Source organism: Mobula birostris, chromosome 11, assembly GCF_030028105.1.
Source record: "Mobula birostris isolate sMobBir1 chromosome 11, sMobBir1.hap1, whole genome shotgun sequence".
Taxonomy (NCBI): Eukaryota; Metazoa; Chordata; class Chondrichthyes; order Myliobatiformes; family Myliobatidae; genus Mobula; species Mobula birostris.
In genome coordinates this window covers 7,193,972-7,215,884 of record NC_092380.1, presented here as the reverse complement: position 1 = coordinate 7,215,884, position 21,913 = coordinate 7,193,972, and the positions used below count along the sequence as shown (strand labels likewise).

General features: G+C 47.0%; 1 protein-coding gene across 5 annotated transcripts in view; it reads right to left on the bottom strand.

Moving 5' to 3' along the window:
- The window catches only part of LOC140204786 (interferon regulatory factor 3-like), a 65,259-nt gene that overhangs the window by 24,703 nt on the left and 18,643 nt on the right, over positions 1 to 21,913 (bottom strand). For all 5 annotated transcript variants that reach the window (XR_011887706.1, XR_011887707.1, XM_072271586.1 and 2 more), the window contains exons 4-7: positions 15,120 to 15,205; positions 9,049 to 9,100; positions 4,911 to 5,156; positions 209 to 577 (exon numbers count right to left, since the gene is read on the bottom strand). Coding sequence is in view for 3 of the 5 variants with exons in the window: in XM_072271586.1 (XP_072127687.1) it covers positions 209 to 577; positions 4,911 to 5,156; positions 9,049 to 9,100; positions 15,120 to 15,205 (753 nt within the window). In the remaining 2 variants the exon portion in view is untranslated. The remainder of the gene's footprint in view (positions 1 to 208; positions 578 to 4,910; positions 5,157 to 9,048; positions 9,101 to 15,119; positions 15,206 to 21,913) is intronic.

The window sequence follows — 21,913 nt, the reverse complement described above, 5'->3', positions numbered from 1 at the left end:
CAGACAAAATATGAGGTGTTGCTCCACCTCCTGGAGTAGGGCAGAATGGCCTTTGTCCATATCATATTCCCTTATATTCAGAATCTTTCAAATGTGACCCGATGCAGGTCAACATCTGACATGTGACCTTTGAGCCAATGGCGCAATGGACACGTGCCGGCTCTCTTGACATTGCTCTGGAGAGCACCATGCTATGGACTTCACCCACCTTTGCTGAATTTCGCCAGGCCATGGAAGACAGTGAAGCTCCTATTCGAAACTTCCTGAGGCTCGCAACCGGTGGGGTCTTGACCCACTGACCAGAAGACCTTACAGCTGCCGTAGCGCTGGGCGTAAATCTGGTTCTGCTGTACTTCCAGCGTCAGTCCCTGGCCAACTCGCTCCAGCAGTTTGTTGGTGTACTTGATCTGCCGCTGGTCGCTCAGCGGCGTCGAGGCGGGATCTGGGAACCAGATGTCCTGCAGGTAGGGGAAGGAGGACTGCGAGGAGTAGGAAAGACGGAAGCCGTTGGGGTTCCTCACTATTTCCTTCTGGACCTTTCTGCCGCGATAGTAGATCGAGACTTCAAAGTCGGTCACTGCAAAGAGAAATGAGTTCTACCTCAATGTCTCCTCCAAAGCATTCAGTGTTAACAGACTGCTTCCGCCCAAATTTGGGTCCGGAATTCTCAACCCATGGCATAACACGGGCAGTGCGGTAATGTAGCGGTTAACGCAACGTCTTACGGCACCAACGATCACCGATCGGGGTTCAATTTCTGCCACTGTCTGTAAGTCTCCTGTGACTACACCAGTTTCCTCTGAATATAAAAGCAAGGATGTAATGTTGTAACTTTATAAAGCATTGGTGAGGCCTCACTTGGGAGTACTGTGAGCAGGTTTGGGCCCCGATCTTAGAATAGAGGTGGACAGGGTTCGGAGGAGGCTCACGAAAATGATTCTAGGATTGAATGGTTTGTCATATGAAAAGCACTTGATGGCTCTGGGCCTGTACTCAATGGAATTCAGGTGGTGACCAATTTGAAACCTATCGAATGATGACAGGTCTCGACAGAGTGGACGTGGAGAGGATGTTTCCTATGGTGGGAGAGTCTAAGACACAGCCTCAGGATAGAGGGGCGCCCTTTCAGAAAGGAGATGAGGAGGAAGTTCTTTGGCCAGAGAGTGGTGAATCTGTGGAATTTGTGGCCACAAGCGGCAGTGGAGGCCACCTTTATGTATATTTAAGGCAGAGGTTGATAGATTCTTGATTGCTCCAAGCGTGAAGGGATGTGGGGAGACGGCAGGAGGCTGGGGCTGAGAGGGAAAACGGATCAGCCATTATGAAATGGTGGAGCCGACTCGATGGGCCAAATGGCCTGATTCTGCTCCTGTATCTTACGGAATCCTGGTCTCACAGCTGTTGCTGTGAAGCGTTACGCCAGTCACTACGCTGCCGTGCACATGCAACCCAGACTAAAACAGAGAGATAGATGCTATGCCACAGCAGTATAACCAAACCTCAGTATTGTGAAAGCAACAGGCTACAAAGCCCACTTACAAAATGCTATCAACGTCAGCGTTGTGCCAGTGAAAACACATCACTTTTAAGGAGAGGCACTTCACACTGGTGCCATGGTAACGTAGTAGTTAGAGCAACGCTATTACACCTCAGGGCATTCCGGAGTCCAGAGCTCAATTCTGGCGCCATTCTGTAAGGAGTCCCTGTACGTCCTCCCCATGGAATGCGCGGGTTTTCTCCGACAGTCCGAACAGCATAGAAGAGTTTACAATCATATAAAGCCCAGGCATTCGGAGGACACACCACTAGTGAACAGTGCACTGATGATGTCTCCTCACACGGTGACCAAACGTTTGCAAATGCATTGCCGAGATCGGAAACCAGCTCAAGCCCAAGTCCAGTGACCCGCCGGGTAGGTCAACTGGTCATCGCAAACTGCCCCGTGACTAGTTTAGGGCTAATCGGGGTTTGTCGGGGGTTGCTGGGGCGGGGTGTGGCTCGAAAGGAACGGGGAAGGCCGACTCCACCCTCTATCGCTTAACAAGCAGTTCACTCCAGAAACTCAACCTAGCATCTCAAAGCACACGTTACACCCAACGCACTTTCTGCAAAGAGCGCACAGCATTCCCCGTGGAACGCTCCTTTTCCTAGAGGAATGTTAACACCTGACTCAGGAATTCTATCACCAAGCGAAGTTTGGGGTGGTACAAGAAAAAGAGAAGAAAAGGGGTGAAATAGGGAGAGAGCGAACAACTATCTCAAACTCAGAGCCACTATCCCATGAGATTGGTCGCAACTAGAATTACAGGTCAGAATCAGAATCAGGTTTACTATCACCGGCATGTGTTGTAAAATTTGTTAACTTAGCAGCAGTACAATGAAATACATAATATAGAAGAAAAATAAATAAATTACAGTATATGTATATTGAATAGATTAAAAATCGAGCAAAAACAAATAATATACATTAAAAAAATGAGGTGGTGTTCATAGGTTCAATGTCCATTTAGGAATCAGATGGCAGAGGGGAAGAAGCTGTTCCTGAATCGTCATAGGTTAAGGGTGGAAGGTGAAATACTTAAAGAAAACCTGAGAGGAAACGTCTTCATTCAGAGGATGGTATAAGCACAGAGTGAGCTGCCAGTGCAACATTAAAGAGAAGTTTGGAGGGCTATGGTCAAGGAGCAGGTAGATGGGAATCGGCCGGAGCTCCCAAAGTTTTTTATGTCATGGACCAGTACCATTAAGCAAGGTGTCTGTAGACCCCAGGTTGGGAACCCCTGGACTAGGCAGAAAAACAGGTCAGCATGGACTAGATGGGCTGAAGGGCCTGTTTGTGTGTTGTGATGCTCTATCACTCTACGGTTAATGATAAGGTACTTTGCAAAGCGTTCTGGCATCTAGAGGTGGGGGGAACGGAGCGGACAGCAACACGTGTGCCGCAGTTGAGGGGAAGTGCTGGGGACACTCAGTGGGTCAGGCAGCGTCTGAGAGGGAAAACAAGAAAACAAGTTAGCCTGGCAGAGTTTCTACGTTGGAGATACCAAGGTTCAGATTCGCTGACACCACCTTTCATTGCTTCCAGTTGCCAAAATCTTTCTATCTTCCATTTCCCTCCCACCCTAATCTGTTCGTCTGCAGTCCAACAAAAGTTTGGGGAACACCATGTTCCATTCAGACCCCATTGTGGTTCCAGTATTAAATTCAGCAATTTCAGGTAACACAACTTTTCTAAACTGAGCAGTTCTCTCTTCACAAACCCTGCCTAATTTATTGGTTTAGAGATACACGGTGCTACCGGCCCTTCGAGCCACGTCTCCCAGCAACCCCCTGATTTAACACTAGCCTAATCACAGGACAATTTACACTGACTGACCGGCATGTCTTATGGACCATGAAACCACAGCACCCGGAGAAAACCCACGCACTCCATGGGGAAGACGTACAAGTTCATGACAGATGACATCGGAATTGAACTCTGAACTCTAGCGTCGCACTAACCGCGAATGCTGAGCCGCCCATTTCTGCCGTTCCCCCTTTCCAACAGGTTCCAACAGCAGATCAGGAGAGACCTGCATTTCACATCTCTCTCCAGGACTCAACAACCTGATGAAGACAGAGCTCTGTAAACAGCAGGATGAGATGAGAATTCCAGCCTCCCTCCAACGGGAAGACCCCCTTTATCCTGTTCAGCACAACTTGGCCTCCAGAGCTGCCTGTGGCAATGAACTGCAGAGATTCACCACTCTCTTGCGAAAGAAATTCCTCCTCGTCTCTGTTCTAAAAGGATACCCCTCTATTCTGAGGCTGCGTCCTCCGGTCCTAGACTCTCCCACTATTGGAAACATCCTCTTCACATCCACTCCGTCAAAGCTTTTTGCCATTTGATAGGTTTCAATTAAGTCACCCCCTCATTCTTCTGGCCCAGAACCATCAAGTGCTCTTCACGTGACAAGCTGTTCAATCCTGGAATCATTTCTTGTGAATCAGTTTTGCAGAGGGAACTTACAAGGATGTTGCCTGGATTGGAGAGCATGCCTTATGAGACTAGGTTGAGTGAACTTGGCCTTTTCTCCTTGGAGCAGCAGAGGATAAGGGGTGACCTGATAGAGGTGTATAAGATCGTGTGGATTGCCAGCGGCTTTTTCCCCAGGGCTAAAATAACTAACACGAGGGGACATAGTTTTAAGGTTCGTGGAAGCAGGTACAGAGGGGGTGTCATGGGTAAGTTTTTCACACAGAGTGGTGGGGTGCATGGAATGCACTGCCGGCGACAGTGGTGGAGGCGGATACAATAGGGTCTTTAAAGAGTCTTTTAGATAGGTACATGGAGCTTAGAAAAATAGAAGGCTATGCGGTAGGGAAATTCTAGGCAGTTTCTAGAATAGGTTACACGGTCGGCACAACATTGCGGGCCGAAGGGCCTGTTATGTGCTGTAGATTTCTATGTTCTATATTCTATGAACCCGCTCCAGTGCCAACATTTCCTGTCTTAGTTAAGGGGCCGCAAATTTGCTCATGATACTCCAAGTGAGGCCTCACCAGTGCCTTATAAAGTCTCGACTTTACATCCTTGCTTTTATATTCTAGTCCTCTCGAAATGAATGCTGACATCGTATTCGCCTTCCTCACCATCGACTACACCTGCAAATTAACCCTTAGGGAATCCTGCACAAGGACCCCCAAGTCCCTTTGCGCCTCAGATTTTTGAACTTTCCCTGCTGGTCAGCTGCCAGTTTGCAGCTTTTCCTTTTATTTCTGGTTTCCAGCATCTGCAGTTTTATTTTCGATTTTGCCATCACACGATCAGCAGAGCTATGGGCTACAACTGGCTAGGGACTACCTCCGCCAGCTGAACACGCACTCAAGCAACGCACGGGGTGACGGTGAAACCAACGGTGGGGACTAACCGAGCACCCGGTCCGGAAAATACTCCTTCATCTGTGCTTTGAACTCGGTCGTGCTCGGAATCATGGCACTGGGGTTTACGTCCAGGGTCTGCGTTGCCCAAGCGCCGTCTGCCGCTGCGCCAAGGTCAGGCAGAGGGGTTGGGTTTGCTTGGCTCTGACTGGCTGGAGGCATAGCTTGGAATGGAGAATAGCTGGGGATATTCAGTGCCAGCCCTGTGTCATCCAGAGGCACTTGATTACTGGGTCCTGAAATAAGAGAGGCAACGTTAGATTGGCTTGCAGATGTCCCACTCAATCTAAGGCACCGCCAAGATGTCAATTCTTTTTTTTTGTAATTTATTTTTTATTGAATTTCATCATCAAACAAACATCTCCATAAGATGTATTTCAGATACTGTACATATAATCATATTTGTCACAAATCTCCACATAATATTTATCTGAGGTATACACTTATAGAAAGGAGAGGAAAGAAAGAACAATCAAAAGAAGAAAACTATGTACAAAGTAGGAAGTGATCTTTTTTTTACAACATATTCATTGACTTGTGAGAATAAAATCAGGCCTATGAGGTGTTATGTAGTTAAACCATTTTTTTCCAACATGAATAAAATTGTTCCAACTTATGATTAACAGATGCTGTTATCTTCTCCATTTTGTAAAAGTCCGTTGTAATTTCCACTCATACATTTAGGGTTGGGCTCTCCTGTGATAACCATTTCCTGGTAAGAGTCTTTTTACCAGCCACCAGCAGTACATTCATTAAATATTTATCTCTTTTCAACCATTCTTGAGGTATATACCCAAAGTATATGGTCTTACTCTCGAAGGGTTTTTCACATTTAAAGATGTCTTGTAGGGCATTATGTATCCCACTCCAATAACCTTTGATAACAAGGCATTCCCAGAAAATATGATAATGGTTTGCATTTTGATTTCCACAGTTTCTCCAGCAAACAGGGGGGTTGTTATAGAAAAGTACAGCACAGCACAGGCCCTTTGGCCCGCAATGTGTGCCGACCTTCAAACCCTGCCTCCCATATAAGCCCCCACCTTAAATTCCTCCATATACCTGTCCAATAGTCTCTTAAAACTTCACTAGTGTATCTGCCTCCACCACTGACTCAGGCAGTGCATTCCAGGCACCAACCACTCTCTGAGTGAAAAACCTTCCTCTAATATCCCCCTTGAACTTCCCACCCCTTACCTTAAAGCCATGTCCTCTTGTATTGAGCAGTGGTGCCCTGGGGAAGAGGCGCTGGCTATCCACTCTATCTATTCCTCTTAATATCTTGTACACCTCTATCATGTCTCCTCTCATCCTCCTTCTCTCCAAAAAGTAAAGCCCTAGCTCCCTTAATCTCTGATCATAATGCATACTCTCTAAACCAGGCAGCATCCTGGTAAATCTCCTCTGTACCCTTTCCAATGCTTCCACATCCTTCCTGTAGTAAGGCGACCAGAACTGGACACAGTACTCCAAGTGTGGCCTAACCAGAGTTTTATAGAGCTGCATCATTACCCCGCGACTCTTAAACTCTATCCCTCGACTTATGAAAGCTAAAATCCCATAAGCTTTCTTAACTACCCTATCCACCTGTGAGGCAACTTTCAGGGATCTGTGGACATCTAGCCCCAGATCCCTCTGCTCCTCCACACTACCAAGTATCCTGCCATTTACTTTGTACTCTGCCTTGGAGTTTGTCCTTCCAAAGTGTACCACCTCACACTTCTCCAGGTTGAACTCCATCTGCCACTTCTCAGCCCACTTCTGCATCCTATCAATGTCTCTCTGCAATCTTTGACAATCCTCTACACTATCTACAACACCACCAACCTTTGTGTCGTCTGCAAACTTGCCAACCCACCCTTCTACCCCACATCATAATGGGATTTCTGAGAGGGTGTAATAAAATATCTCATCAAGTTTTAAGATGTCCATTCTGGATGACCTGTCAGCTACAACCCTTCTAGACATGGATAAGCAGGGCATGACAGACTTCCCACGGACAGATCACAGGCACCCAAAGTTCACGTTACACAGAACATAAACATAACAGTACAGTACAGGCCCTTCAGCCCACAATGTTCTGCTGGATTTTAATCTACTCTAAGATCTACCTAATCCTTCCTTTCTTCATAGCCCTCCAGTTTTCTTTCCTCCATGTGCCTATCTAAGAGTATCTTCAATGCCCCCTTAAGTATTACCCTATCAACTTGGATGGCAAATTCAAGGGGTCTTTACATGTCTTCCCAAAGCTGAGATCAGGGCACCAAGCAGCCTGACCCCTGGGGTTCTCAATCATTCTGTTTTTCTGAACGGGGAACCTGTGTGATTCTAGGAGGAAACTTCTTCCATGAGTGTCCCTAACTCAGCTGAACTGTCCCTTACCTCACCCGTCATTCCCCTCCCTTCTCCTACCTCCGACAACAGAGCTTGCCATTCAGTAGAGAGAAAGGGAAGCTTCTATCTCCTGTGCCCACTGCTTTTCTTCCCCCCCCCCATCAGCAGCTGAGGCAAGATTCTGGTCCCCAATAACATGAGGAAGAGAGGACGCCATTCAGCCCATTGTGTGTGTTCCTTTAATGAATGGAAGGGCGGATAGTGTGTTCGGTTTCCTCAGTTCTTACTAACCAGAACCTTGCCTAGGCTAAGGTTCCCAGTGGTCGGTATCAAAATTGTCAGTGGCACAGTAGCATTATGCTACTGCAGCGCCAGGGACACGAGTTCAATTCCAGCCGCTGTCTGTACGTTCTCATGACCGCGTGGGTTTCCTCCAGGTGCTCTGGTTTCCTCCCACAGCCCAAAGACGTACGGGTGAGTAGGTTCATTGGTCACATGGGTAACTGGATGGCCAGAAGGGCTGGTTACTGTGCTGTATCTCTAAGTGGTGTGCCTAGGGAGGGGTAACACCGAACACACAAAATGCTGGAGGAATCAGAGGGTCAGGCGGCATCTACAGAGGGGAATAAAGCAGCTGACAGAGGAGGGGCACACGAGGGAGGTGATCAGAGCCGAGAAGAAAAAGGGAAGGAGGGAAATGGAAAAGGAGAGAAGTGGTTCCATTTCCCATTCTGACACTCCTCCTCCTTCCCCTTTTCCCATGGTCCACTCTCCTTTCCTCTCCCATCAGGTTCCTCCCTCTTCAGTCCTTTACATTTTCCACCTATCACCTCCCAACTTCTTGCTTTATTCCCCCTCCTCCACTTGGCTTCGTCTATTGCTGCCAGCTTGTACTCCTTCCCTTCCCCCCACCTTCTCTTCCGGCTTCATCCCCCTGCCCTTTCCAGTCTCGATGAAGGTCTCGGCCCGAAACGTCAACTGTTTATTCCTCTCCGTAGACGCTGCCTGACTTACTGAGTTCCTCCAGCACTTTGTATGTGTTACCTGGATTTCCAGCATCTGCAGAAACTCGTGTTTATGATCTCACTAAACTTTTTTTCTTTGAACCCTCTCCATTGAAAGCCAAAGCTGGCATCTATGCCTAAACAGCACCAATTGCCAGGGGTGGCCACAGCAAACGGAGGCACACATAGTGGTTAGCACGGAGTTTTACAGGACCAAGGACCCAGATACAATTCCTGCCACTGCCTGTAAGGAGTTTGTACGCTCTTCCCGCGACGCGTGGGTTTCCTCTGGGTGCTCCGGTTTCCTCCCACAGTCCAAAGATGTACGGTCGGTAGGTTAACTGTAAACTGTGCCATGATAAGGCTAGGATTTGTAAACACAGAATACTCTGCAGATGCTGGGGTCAAAGCAACACTCACAACACGCTGGACGAACTCAGCAGGTCGGGCAGCATCCGTGGAAACGATCAGTCAACGTTTCGGGCCGGAACATTGACCGATCGTTTCCACGGATGCCGCCTGACCTGCTGAGTTCCTCCAAGGTGTTGTGAAGGCTAGGATTTGATTGGCTGGGCGGCATGGCTCGAAAAGCCCGTTTTCAACTCCACCTGAATAACTCACTGAAGCGTTTCAGAAGTACGGTACAGTTTTCCATCTGTTGCTCGCCCTGTCTCTGTCCTAACCACACTGTAAAATGGAGGCTTGGAGCAGTGATGTACGATTCACCTGATGGTTCAGTGGCCCAGCAACAGAAGCAGACCCAAGACAAAATCGAACATCATCTAGGTACCTGGTATTTGGCTGAAAATCCTCAGACCGCTCAGACTGCTCTCCAGAGTTGCCTGCGGGAAATAACAAAAGAGAAGATTACACACAAACCACGGAGGCAGGAGGCTGCTTGGATTAAAGCAGCAGCCATCATCAGGGACCCCCACCATCCAGGTCATGCTCTCTTCTCGCTGCTGCCATCAGGAAGAAGGTGCAGGAGCCTCAGGACCCATACTACCAGGTTCAGGGACAGTCATCACCCCTCAACTATCAGGCTATCGAACCAGAACAGATAACTTCATGCAACTTCACTCTCCCCATCATTGAACTGTTTCTACAATCTATGGACTCACTTTGAAAGACTCTTTATTTCATTTTCTCGATATTTATTGCTTATTTATTATTATTTCTCTCATTTTTATTTGCACAGTTTGTTGTCTTTTGCACATTGGTCGTTGGGTGCGGTATTTTACTGATTCTGTTAAGGTTCTTGCATTTACTGAATATGCCAGCAAGAAAATGAATTTCGGGGATGTACAGTACTCATCAACATAGCTTGTCGCACCAGACAGCCAGCCACTCTAGTGTTGTTTGGTTCATGCTGAGCAGGTCAGTGTCAGCTAAGTCAGGTGAGAGTGGACAGTTGTGCAGAACTTGTTCAATGTACAGTACTGAACAACAGTCTTAGGCACATATTTATAGCTAGGGCGCCTAGGACTTTTGCACAGGACTGTAGTGATTTTGTGTATTGCACTGTACTGCTGCGGCCAAAAAAAAAAATTCATGTCGTACATGAGTGATGATAAACCTGATTCTGATACGGGTCTCTATTGTGGACTGAGAGTGGGAAGGGGGCAGGGAGAGGGGAGGGAGCGGGAAGCACCAGAGAGACATTCTGTAGTGATGAATAAACCAATTGTTTGGAATCGTATGATGTTGCCTGGAGTCTCAGGGCTTGGGGTATGTCTGCACCCGTGCCTGGCACTCCTCCTCTGCCACCTGTCCCACACCCCTCCCACGGCACTCCACCCTCGCCATTCCCAACATCCTTTGCTCCTGCCAGATTAACAAACTCGCCCTCCATTCCACATTGACAAATATAATACCGTGCAAAAGTCTTAGGCTCCCTAGCTAAATATATGTGCATAAGGTTTGTGCTCAGTTCTGTATGTCAGTGGGTTGCAGCACGATGCAACTCGAAGGCCGGAAGGACGGACGGGCCTGTTCCGTGCTGTACCTCTACATAAACACTAAGTGAATATGTTTCAATGTCTGTATTTCATCTTCTGCCCAGGCACATCGCTGCATTCCGAAGTCGATATCAAATTCTCTGGTACTATACTTTGATAATTAATTTACTTTGAACTTCTAATTTAGGTTGAGCAAGCTGGGGCTTTTCTCTTGAGGGCAGAGGAGGATGAGAGGAGACTTGATGGAGGTGTACAAGATGTTAACAGGCATAGACTGAGTGGGCAGCCAGAAACTTTTCCCCAGGGAGGAAACGGCCAAAGCAAGGGGAGATCATTTTAAGGTAGGCGTCCCCAACCTTTTTTGCACCGCGGACCGGTTTAATATTGACAATATTCTTGCCGACCGGCCAAATGGGGGCAGGGGGGTGTTCAAGTAGGGTTAAACTCAACATCTCTTTTACAGTTAGGATTGCCAACTTTCTCACTCCCAAATAAGGGACAAAAGTAGCAGTCAAATCCCGGGACACTTGTATTTACCCCAGGAAAGACTACCATGATCATGAAGCCTTGTGCGGGCACCTGTGTGCGCATGCGTGACGTGCACATATATGTGACGTGCGCACGCGTGTACGTGCCGATTTTTCCCCCCCCACAAATCGGTTTTGGCTTAATCTTCCTGACTACACTGTACATACATTATTTCTACTTTATATAGGTTGTGTATTTATCATATCATTCCTGCTTTTACTATATGTCAGTGTTATTTTCAGTTTTGTCTGTTATTTGGTATGATTTGGTACGTTATTTTTTGGGTCTGGGAACGCTCAAAAATTTTTCCCATATAAATTAATGGTAATTGTTTCTTCACTTCACGCCATTTCGGCACGAAAGGCTTCATAGGAACGCTCTACCTTAGCGGGGGAAATACGGGACAAGAGCGGTCCCTTATGGGACAAACGAATTCAGCCCAATATACGGGACAGTTGGCAACCCTATGTTCAAATTCAACAGTGCGTTACAGGGAATGAGGAAAGGTGCAGCTGACTCATATCGTTTCCTCGCGGCCCGGTAGCACATGCTCTGCGGCCCAGTGGTTGGCGACTGCTGTTTTAAGGTGACTGGGGGAAAGTATAGGGGGATGCCAGAGGTGAGTTCTTTACACAGAGAGCAGTAGGAAAGCAGAACTCCTGTCAGGTGTGGTGGAAAAGGTAAATACAACAGGAACAATTTTAAAACTCTTCAATAGACATAGGGATGATATAAAAATGGAGGGTTAAGTGGGAGGGAAGGGTTAGATTGGTCTCAGAGTAGGATAAAAGGCCAGCACAACATTGTGAGCTGAAAGTCCTGTACTGTGCTGGAAGTTCATTGTTAATTTCTACACAGGAGTGCGATGCTACTGCAGTGCGGGGCGTCAAGTGTTCCGAGTTCAAATCCAGCGCCCTCTGTAAGCAAGCTTGCATGTTCCTTCCCGTGGCAAAATGGGTTTCCTCCGGGTGCTCCGGTCTCCTTTGGGTGCTCCAGTCTCCTTTGGGTGCTCCAGTCTCCTCCCACAGTTCAGAGATGTACCAGTTAGTAGATTAATTGGTCACTGTAAACTGCCCCCTGATTAGGCTAGGGTTGTATCGGTGGGTCCCAGCATGGCTCAAAGGGCCAGTTCCACACTGTATCTTGAAATAGAACTAAATAAATTTAATGTCAATTCTTCATCTTCTTTCTGACATGTTGCAGCCTGCCGGACTTGATACTGAATTTTCAACTTCAGGTAACTCACTTTCTCTGTGTCACATCTTGCCATTTCGACTGTAGTTCGTACATCTGCAATATTGTCTCAACATTTGCTCTTTCCACTTGTGCAGCCTGACGTTCCATAGCCCCCCACCCTCCATCAGCAACACATTTGTCCCTGTGATACACCCGGTGCATTACCACCCAACGGCTGCCCCCCGGTGGCGCAGTGGTTAGCACGAGGCAGGGATCTCCAAAGGACTGTAGAGTTGGAGACAACTGACACTGCCATTCAGACAGACTCCAAAACAAATGTACAATATTCACTAATGCAAGGATATAACAAGGAGCACTTCCACAGGAACGTAGCATCCATCATCAAAAAACCCATCATCTCTTCTCGCTGTTGCCATCAGGAAGAGGGTACAGGAGCTTCACGTCCCACACCAGCAGGTTCAAGAACAGTTATTATCCCTCAACCATCAGACACCCAAACCAGCGTGGATAACTTCACTCACTTCGACACCAAACTGATTCCACAACCAAAGGGCTCACAAGAACTCTACAACTCACATTGTGACTATCATTTATTTTAGAGATTCAGCACAATTTGTCTTCATTTGCACATTGACTGTTTGTCAGCCTTCGTTTGTGTGTAGTTTTCCAATTATTCTATTGTATTTCTTTGTTCTACTGTGAATGCCTGCAAAAAAGTGAATCTTAGGGAAGTATATCTTGATGTACACGTACTTTATTTATTTAAAGATAACTGCACGGAACAGGCCCTTCTAGCTCGATGAGCCACACTACCCAACAACCCACCTACTTAACGCTAGCCTAATCGCAGGACAACTTATAATAGCCTATTAGCTTTCGGTATGTCTTTGGACTGTGGTCACGGGGAGAACGTACAACATACAAGCTCCTTACAGACTGTGCCCACATCGGGCAGCACGGTAGCATAGTGGTTAGCACAACGCTTTACAGTGCAGGTGATCTGGGTTCAAATCCTGCCTCTGCCTGTAAGAAGTTTGCACATTCTCCCTGTGACTGTGTAGGTTTCCTCCAGGTTCTCCGGTTGGCAGATTAATTGGCCATTGTAGGATGCCCTGTGATTAGGCCAGGATTAAATCGGTATATTGCTGGGTGGCGCGGTTCTAAGGGCCGGAAGGGCCTCCTCCACACTGTAATAGCGTTGTGTGAACCGCAACGTTATTGTGGTGCTTCTTTTGGTAATAAATTTACTTTGAACTTTGCAACAAATCCAATGGAGGAAACTCTCTACCTGCTCTGAGCTTTTCAGGCTGTCAATCTGATATCCATAAGCTCTACACTGTCCTCATTGTAATGTAACACCAATTCCACCCCCCCCCCCCACCGTCCCCTCTCCAGCCACCCACCACTCCCAAGGTTGCAGGACAATAGCAAAGCTATTACTTTCAGGATTGTGGAACCTGTGGTGAAGGCAGATATACTAGTGAAGTTTAAGAGACTACTAGACAGGTATATGGAGGAATTTAAGGTGGGGGGGGGTATATGGAAGGCAGGGTTTGAGGGTCAGCACAACATTGTGGGCCGAAGGGCCTGTAATGTGCTGTGCTATTCTATGTTCTATTGTTCCCACAGGGAATGCTAGAAGTGAAGAGCGGAGGTAGGATTAGGAAAAAAGATGCTGGAAATCTGAAATGGAAATTTAGCGTCTGTAGAGAGAGAATGAGAATTAATCTTTCAGCCGAGTGAGAATTAAGCTCTCACCACGGCGGAAAAGCCAGACCTGGAGAGATAACTGCTGCCCTCTCTGGAGGTGCTGCCTTTCCAGATCTACAGCGATTGACCGCAAGAAACCACTGTGGAAGGAGTTAACCTGCTCCTGTAAGGAGTTTGTACGTTCTCCCCGTGACCGGGTGGGTTTCCTCCCACAGTCCAAAGACCTATCAGTTGGTAGGTTAATTGGTCATTGTAAATTGTCCCATAATTAGACAAGGTCCCATAATCAGGGGTTGCTGGGCAGTGCGGCTCGAAGGGCTGGAACTGCCGAGACAATGCTGTGTCCCAATACATAAATAAATAGTAAATAATACATCACTAGATACATAGAGAGAAAGATGGAGATAGAGAGGTAGTGGAGGGAGGAGAAGATGGCGCGACGCAGCACGCGCGGCCGTTCCGAATGATATCGATATGCATTAACTAGGGGCCGTGCACAATCCTGATTTGATGGAGACAGATGTGAGCACGGAGGAACATCTGGAGAAACTTCTGAAATACCCGCTTCGCTGCCGCTGCTGCTGTGCGATCGAGAATCTCCGGAGGGGAAGGCCCCAAATCCTCGGCTTTGCCTATTGCCTGTTGCCGAGGCCAGGGTCGAAGCGCTCGGCAGAGCTGGTCGGAGGCTCGGAGTTTTTGGACGGAGTCGAACTGTGGTCGGATGCTTCCAGGGTGCTGCATCGGCAAGTTGGAGGCGCTGGAGGTTCACCATCCGCGTGAGATGATGGGACTTACGAGAGACTTTGAGACTTTTACCATGCCCATGGTCTGTTCTTATCAAATTACGGTATTGCTTTGCACTGTTGTAACTATATGTTATAATTATGTGGTTTTTGTCAGTTTTTCAGTCGATTTGTCATGTGTTTCTGTGATATCATTCTGGAAAAACATTGTATCATTTCTTAATGCATGCATTACTAAATGACAATAAAAGAGGACTGCGTGTCCTCATAATCTAAAATGGATAGAGAGAGAGAGAGAGGGAGAGAGAGATAATGAATGAATTTCAGGGCTGTACATGGCGACATATATGTACTTTGATGAGGGTTTGCAGTAATTCTGTTTTTATTTTCAGTTTTAAGCAATGGTGGATAAACGTACAAGACAAAAAGGGACAATATGTTAATTATGTGCCTGTATGTAAGCGAGAGTATCTGTCGTGTGTGTGTGTGTGTGTGTGTGTGTGTGTGTGTGTGTGTGTGTGTGTGTGTGTGTTGGGGGGGGAGAGACTCACAGGAAGACTGAACATGAGTTTACATCTCCAGATGTGAAGCATGGAGCAGATGGGCCGAATGGCTCTGTCTGGAGCAGCAAATAAACTCCACCAGCTCTCCCAGTTCACAGACCCAATGCAAGGAGCCTCCCATAAAAGGCCTAAAATCAATACAATCCCGCGCTCTTGCCGTACCGTGTTAGGAGGTGCAGGTAGGGACACATCCGCGACAGGGAGCTTCACCTCTTCCTCCTCATCGCTGCTGGCATCGGATTCCAGGTCTGTGGAGAAAGAACACTGGAAATGCAGTGAAATGCAATTAAGGGTCAGAAGCTCACAAGTCTCAAATCCAGACGAGCAAGTGTGACAGTTACTCAGTCCCTGCTGCCTCATAAGTTACAAGATTGTTTAACGTCGTTCCCTGAACACAAGCGTACGGAGCAGAAGATAATTGTTACTCTGGATCCAATACAGTATAAAAAACACTCAAAGAATAAAGAACATAGTAATATTAAAAAATACAATAAATATAAATACATAAGATAGCCTAGCACATAATTGTCGGCCCAGATCAGAGGCGATGCAATCGGCAATTGCCTCTGATCTGCGCCAACATTTACGGGCCGGGCAGCACCTAATTAATTAGCATGTTTATTTCAGCTTTTTTTCCTAAAGATATGCTGGGTGCCTCCCGGCTACCGCTGCGTTCTTTGTGGCAATGTATCGGGTCGGCGGCCCGGAGGGTTGGGGCCACTGCACCACCCAGCCTGCGATGACTCAGTCTAACACACCATCATCAGTGTGTTCAGTGCTGTTTTCCCAATTCCGGTAAGTGATACTACACTGTACATACATTATTTCTACTTTATATAGGCTGTGTATTTTTACGTGTTATTTGGTAGATTTGGCAGCTTCATAGTTTAAAGGTTACTGGAGAGCGCGTTTATGCCAACAGCGCTAGCGTGAGATTTTCACTACGGAGATCTGTGCAGGCAATCGTTGTACAGAAGTATTTCTACTTTATATAGGTTGTGTATTTATCATATCATCCCTGCTTTTACTATATGTTACTGTTATTTTAGGCTTTATGTGTTATTTGGCATGATTTGGTAGGTTATTTTTGGGTCTGTGAACGCTCAGAAAACTTTTCCAAAAAGATACATGGCAATTGCTTCTTCGCTTTACGACATTTCGGCTTACGAACCGTTTCATAGGAACGCTCTACCTTCAGATGGCGGGGGAAACCTGTAATAAAGTAGTGGTGGAGTTAGTGGGTGGAGGTGTTGATCAGCTTTACCTCTTAGGGGGAAGGAACTATTTTTGAGTCTGGTGATGCTGATGTGAATGCTACACAAGACCACACGACATTCGAGAAGAATTAGGTCATTTGGCCCATCGACTCTGCTCCGCCATTTCATCATCGCTGATCCATTTTCCCTCTCAGCCCCAATCTTCTGCCTTCTCCCTGTAAGCCTTCATGCCCCGACCAATCAAGAATCTATCGACCTCTGCCTTAAATATACCCATTGACTTGGTCTGCACAGCTGCCTGTGGCAACAAATTTCACAGATCCACCACTCTCTGGCTAAAGAAATTCTTCCTCATCTCTGTTCTAAAATGATGTCCCTTCTTTTCTGAGGCTGTGTCCCCTGGTCCCAGACTACCCCAACAGAGGAAACATCCTCTCCTCAGCCACTCTATCAAGACCTTTCACCCTTCGATAGATTTCAATTAGGTCACCCTTATTCTTCTGAATTCCTGTGAATTCAGGCCCAGAGCCATCAGACGCTCTTCATATGACAAGCTGCTCAATCCTGGAATCATTTTCATGAACCTCCTCCAAACCCTTTCCAGTTTCAACACATCCTTTCTATGATCAAGAGCCCAAAACTGCTCCCAATACTCTGTGAGGCCTCGCATTGACAAGACATCTTTGCTTTTATATTCAGTCCTCTCAAAATGAATTCAGATTTTTAAATTTTCTCTCCACTTAGAGAAGTCAACCCTTTCATTTCTTCTAGCAAAATACACTTCCCGACACTGTATTCCATCTGCCACTTCTTTGCCCATTTTCCTAATCTAAGTCCTTCTGTAGACTCTCTATTTCCTCAAAGCTACCTGCCCCTCCACTTACCTTGGTAACGCCTGCAAACTACAAAACTATTAATTTCAACATCCAAACCATTGACATATAACGTAAAAAGCAGCCCCAACACAGACCCCCGTGGAACACCGCTAGTTACCAGCCGCCAACGAGAAAAGGCTCCCTTTATTCCCACTCTTTGCCTCCAGCCAATCAACCACCGCTTTATGCATGCTAGTATCTTTCCTTTAATACCATGGGATCTTAACATGTTAAGCAGCCTCCTTCCTAATGGGAGTAGGACGAACAGTACAGAATCACAGCAAAATTTGTCCTCACACCAGTCCTCAGCGAGAGGTCAGCTGTGCAAAGAGTGAACAGCCATCTTGGGCATTAACATCTGGGGGGGATCTGTACTGGGCCCAACACATCAACCCAATCACAAAAGACGCAGGCCAGCAGCTCTAAGAAAGTTTGAGGAGATTTGGTATGTCACCAAAGATTCGTGCAATATCCACACTCGTACATTGGACTTCTCCGTGGATTGTCACCTTGTCGCGGTGGAGAAGCTTGTGTGGTCCTGTGATCCCGAGAGCAATGCCGTCTGGAGCTATGCTCCTGGTAGGGTCACCCATGGCGGTAAGGTCGAGGGTGAGGTCCCTGACAAAGAACAATCCAACCAAGACCTCAACGGTGGAACAGGAGGACGAAGTTACTTCGAACTCAATGGCTGTGAAGGTGGATGAAGGCTGCGACAAATCCATCAGTTCCAATTGTCGTGGTTTCCATGCCATTGGAATCAGTTGGTTGATTTGTGAAGTATCGTGTGCTTCTTGGAGAGCAACATCAAGTACACGTTAAACAAATACACGCACAGGCGTCTTCGCTCTGTGGGCCACTTCTTCAGACTGAAGACCATCATCCTCGACCTCGAGGGATAGCCATGATGACAACGACATTGGAGAGCACCCTAACTGAATGCATCACAACCTGTATGGAGCCTCCAACGCACAGGATCACCAACAGCTGCAGAGGGTTGTAGATTCAGCCAGTTCCATCACGGGTACGACCCTCCCCACCATCAAGGACGTCTTCAAAAGGCGGTGCCTCAAGGCCCTCCCCCTCCAGGGCATGCCCTTTTCTCATTACTACCACAACGAAAAGGTACAGGAGCCTGAAGACTCACACCAACGGTTCAGGAACAGCTTCTTCCCCTCTGCATGTTCCATGAAAACTGCCTACTCCCATCGACTTGCACCCAGACCATAGCCCTCCAAATCCCTGCCATCCATGTACCTATCCAAGCTTCTCTTAAACTATGAAACTGAGCTCCCATAGAACAACCAATCTAATGTTACCAATAATAAAACTGAATCTCTCTCTGATTCAGTAACCTAAGGTTAGTTAGTTTCTCCCCTTCCTGTGTTTCTCTCTTATCCCATCTCTGTCCATAAAAGAGAGGGAGAACCTTTATGAGAGGGAGTCATAGATAAGAGGGAGATCCTGCTTCATTTCACTCCACCTCTTTCGCTCACTCTAGCCCCGCTCTGAACCTCCCTCTGTCTCAACATTATCCCTCTCCCTCCATTCCCCTCTCTCCCCATCTCTTTCACTTCCTGTTCCTCCCTCACCCTCTCCCCATCCCTCTCTCAACCTGTTCCTCTCTCCCCATTTCTCCCTCTGCATCTCGCCTTCGCCCCGCCATTCCTCTCTCCCAAACCCCCCTCAACCCGTCACCATCCCCTTTTCCCTCATTGTCATACTCTTCCTGTTCCTGCCTCCCCCGTAATCCCTCTCTCTGTTCCACTCTCCCCCCATTCCTCTCTCCATTTCCCCCATCTGCCTTTCACCTCTTCATTCTATTTCTTTCTCCCTCTCTCTCTCTCTCATGCAAGCATCAGCACCCTACCCTTGCTAGCTCTGGTATGCCATGTATTTTCAGAGGGACGTGGAAGTTCCAAATAGACAGATCTCCTCTGCTCAAGTTTCTGGACGTGCACACCATCCATTCTCAGGCAAAGAGCTCGCTGGGGCTGCCACCGTTTACCACGGTGGTAGTAGAAATGGAGGCAACACAATCAGGGACAAAGAACCCTCCCCCCAACCCCCGGGCAGTGACCGGGACAACCTTTTCCCCACCACGTCCATAGGCTCTTTTAATCTCTCAGCCGTGACCATAAGACCATAAGACATAGGAGCAGAATTAGGCCATTCAGCCCATCGAGTCTGCTCCACCATTCCATCATGGCTGATCCTGTATCCCACTCGACCCCATACACCTGCCTTCTCGCCATATCCTTTGGTGCCCCAACTGATCAGGAAACTGACCTGAGCCTGCATGATGCTTGGGATTGTTCTGCCTCCTACTCTCACACTCTATTCTCATCCCTCCCCGTCTCCCCCTCCAAACTTACCATCATTCTCAACGTTGCCACAATGATCCATCCCGTACCGCAAGATGCTACTTATTATTAGATTAGATTCAACTTTATTGTCATTGTGCCGAGTACAGATACAAAGACAATGAAATGCATTTAGCATCTGACCAGAAGTGCAAAGTATAGTGTTATTTACAAAATAACTGCAAATAAAAAGTAAGTGCTACAGCACACAAATATAAAAGTACTGAGACAGTACAATACGGATGCAATACTGCTTAGCGCTGTGATGAGAGGTTCAGCAGGGTCACAGCCTCAGGGAAGAAGCTCTTCCTGTGCCTGCTGGTGCGGGAGCGGAGGCTCCTGTAGCGCCTGCCGGATATGAGGAGAGTAAAAATTAGTAGAGCATGAGGTCTTACAAATCCAAAGCAACACAGACAAAATGCTGGAGGAACTAGGGAAGTGGTCTCTTCCAAAAGAAAAGGGACTTCCTCTACTTTTCCTTTTGTGAAGGACAGAAGGCCAGAGGTTCAGAAGATGACCAGGTGAGTGTTTTTAAAAGGATACAAGATATATAGAAAAGATAACAGGGTGTCAGGGAGTGGGGGTAGTTTGGTCTGGCCGAGGTAGGATGTCCCGTTATTACAAAAGAATTAGAATTCCATTTGAAATCTCGTTTTGCCATTACCAGTGACAAGACAGGTGTTAGTAGATTCTGCTCAGGTTTAGACTGGGCCGATGATGTCAGTTTAATGTGTGACATAATGGAAGGCGAGGTTTCAAATGGTATCAGTGAATTTCAAAACGATACTGCTGCCAGCCGGGACAGCCTGGCTCTGGCTGATAGTTGTATTTCTTCAGATGTTGGTGGGTGGCTTAGTAAGTCTGCAAGTGATATAGAGATTGGTGCTGTCGTGGAGAGCATACAAGGCTGGCAAAGAACATAGCAGGGTATGAATCGGTTGCAAATATGGGCAAAGAATCGGCAGATGGAGTTTAACCTGGTCAAATGTGAAGTGTTGCACCTTGGTAGATCAAACATAAAGAGACAGTCCACTGACTCTTAATAGTGCTGACGAGCAGAGGGATCTTCAGGTCCAAGTTCATGGCTCATGGCTAGTAGTTCAGAAAGCATATGGCATGCTTGCCTTTATTAATTGAGGCACTGAATTTAAAAGTCAGGAAGTGGAACTGGAAGAGAGGGAGAGGGGGTGAAGTAGATTGATAATTGGTTCTCCTCCTTTCCTTTCTTCCATGGTCTACTGTCCTCTCCTACCAGATTCCCCCTTCTCCAGCTCTTTATCTCTTCCACCAATCAACTTCCCAGCTCTTTACTTCACCCCCTCCCCCTCTCCCAGTTTCACCTATCACCTTCCACCTTGTACTTCTTCCTCCCCACCCCCAGCTTCTCACTCTGACTTCTTCCTTCCTTTCCAGTCCTGAAGAAGGGTCCTGGCCTGAAATTTCCACCGTTTACTCTTTTCCAAAGATGCTGCCCGACCTGCTGAGTATTTTGTATGTGCTGCTCTGGATTTCCAGCAACTGCAGAATCTCTTGTGTTTATATCTAACAGTCTGGGGGTCAGTACCCACACACATAGAACAACAATTACTCTGGACAACCACTGGAATGATATCAACCACTGAGACAAGGTCACTTTTGAGCTCGCACAATGAAATGATTAAGACTTAGGAATGATATGTAAGGGTGAACATGACCAGAGGGAGATACAAAGAGATTCTGTGGATGTTGAAAATCTTGAGCAGCACACACAAAATGCTGGAGGAACTCAGCAGGTCAGGCAGCATCCATGGAGGGGAATAAACAGTCGACGATTTGAGCCGGCAGCCCTCTCAGCCCAGAATATCCACTGCTTATTTCCCTCCACAGATGCTGTCTGACCTGCTGAGTGCCCCCAGCACTCTGGGTGTGTTGCCCAGTGGGAGGATTTTGCTCGTGGATGCAGCATTCCCATACTGTCAGTGCAAAACTCCCGGGAAAAAAAAAAGGTTAATTCATGGCTTTCTTATCCCTGCAACTGTTTAATATTTTGGGAAGCCCCTCTTGGTGTTGGATGTGCACAAAATAATTCAGAACCCCTGATCATGAAACGTTGATACACTGCACCCACAGGCATCCACCGCTCAAAACAAACTCTACCTCCTACTAATCAGATTTTTTCAATATCTGATCTTAAAAAAAAATAAGTCAAATATGATTGCTGGACACGTCAGGTGATGTTCACGACGTCACACCACCACTACTCAAGACACTGGAGTAAGACAGAGCGTGGGTTTTAAATACTGCCAAACCAAATACAGAGTGGCCACTTTATTAGGTACCTGTATATCTGCTCATTAATGCAATTATCTAATCAGCCAATCATGTGGCAGCAACTCAATGCATTAAAGCATACAGACATGGTCAAGAGGTTCAGACTAGACATCAGAATGGGGAAGAAGTATGATCTAAGGGACTTTTGAGTATGGAATGATAGTTGGTGCTATCATTCTCAGTTTGGTATCTCA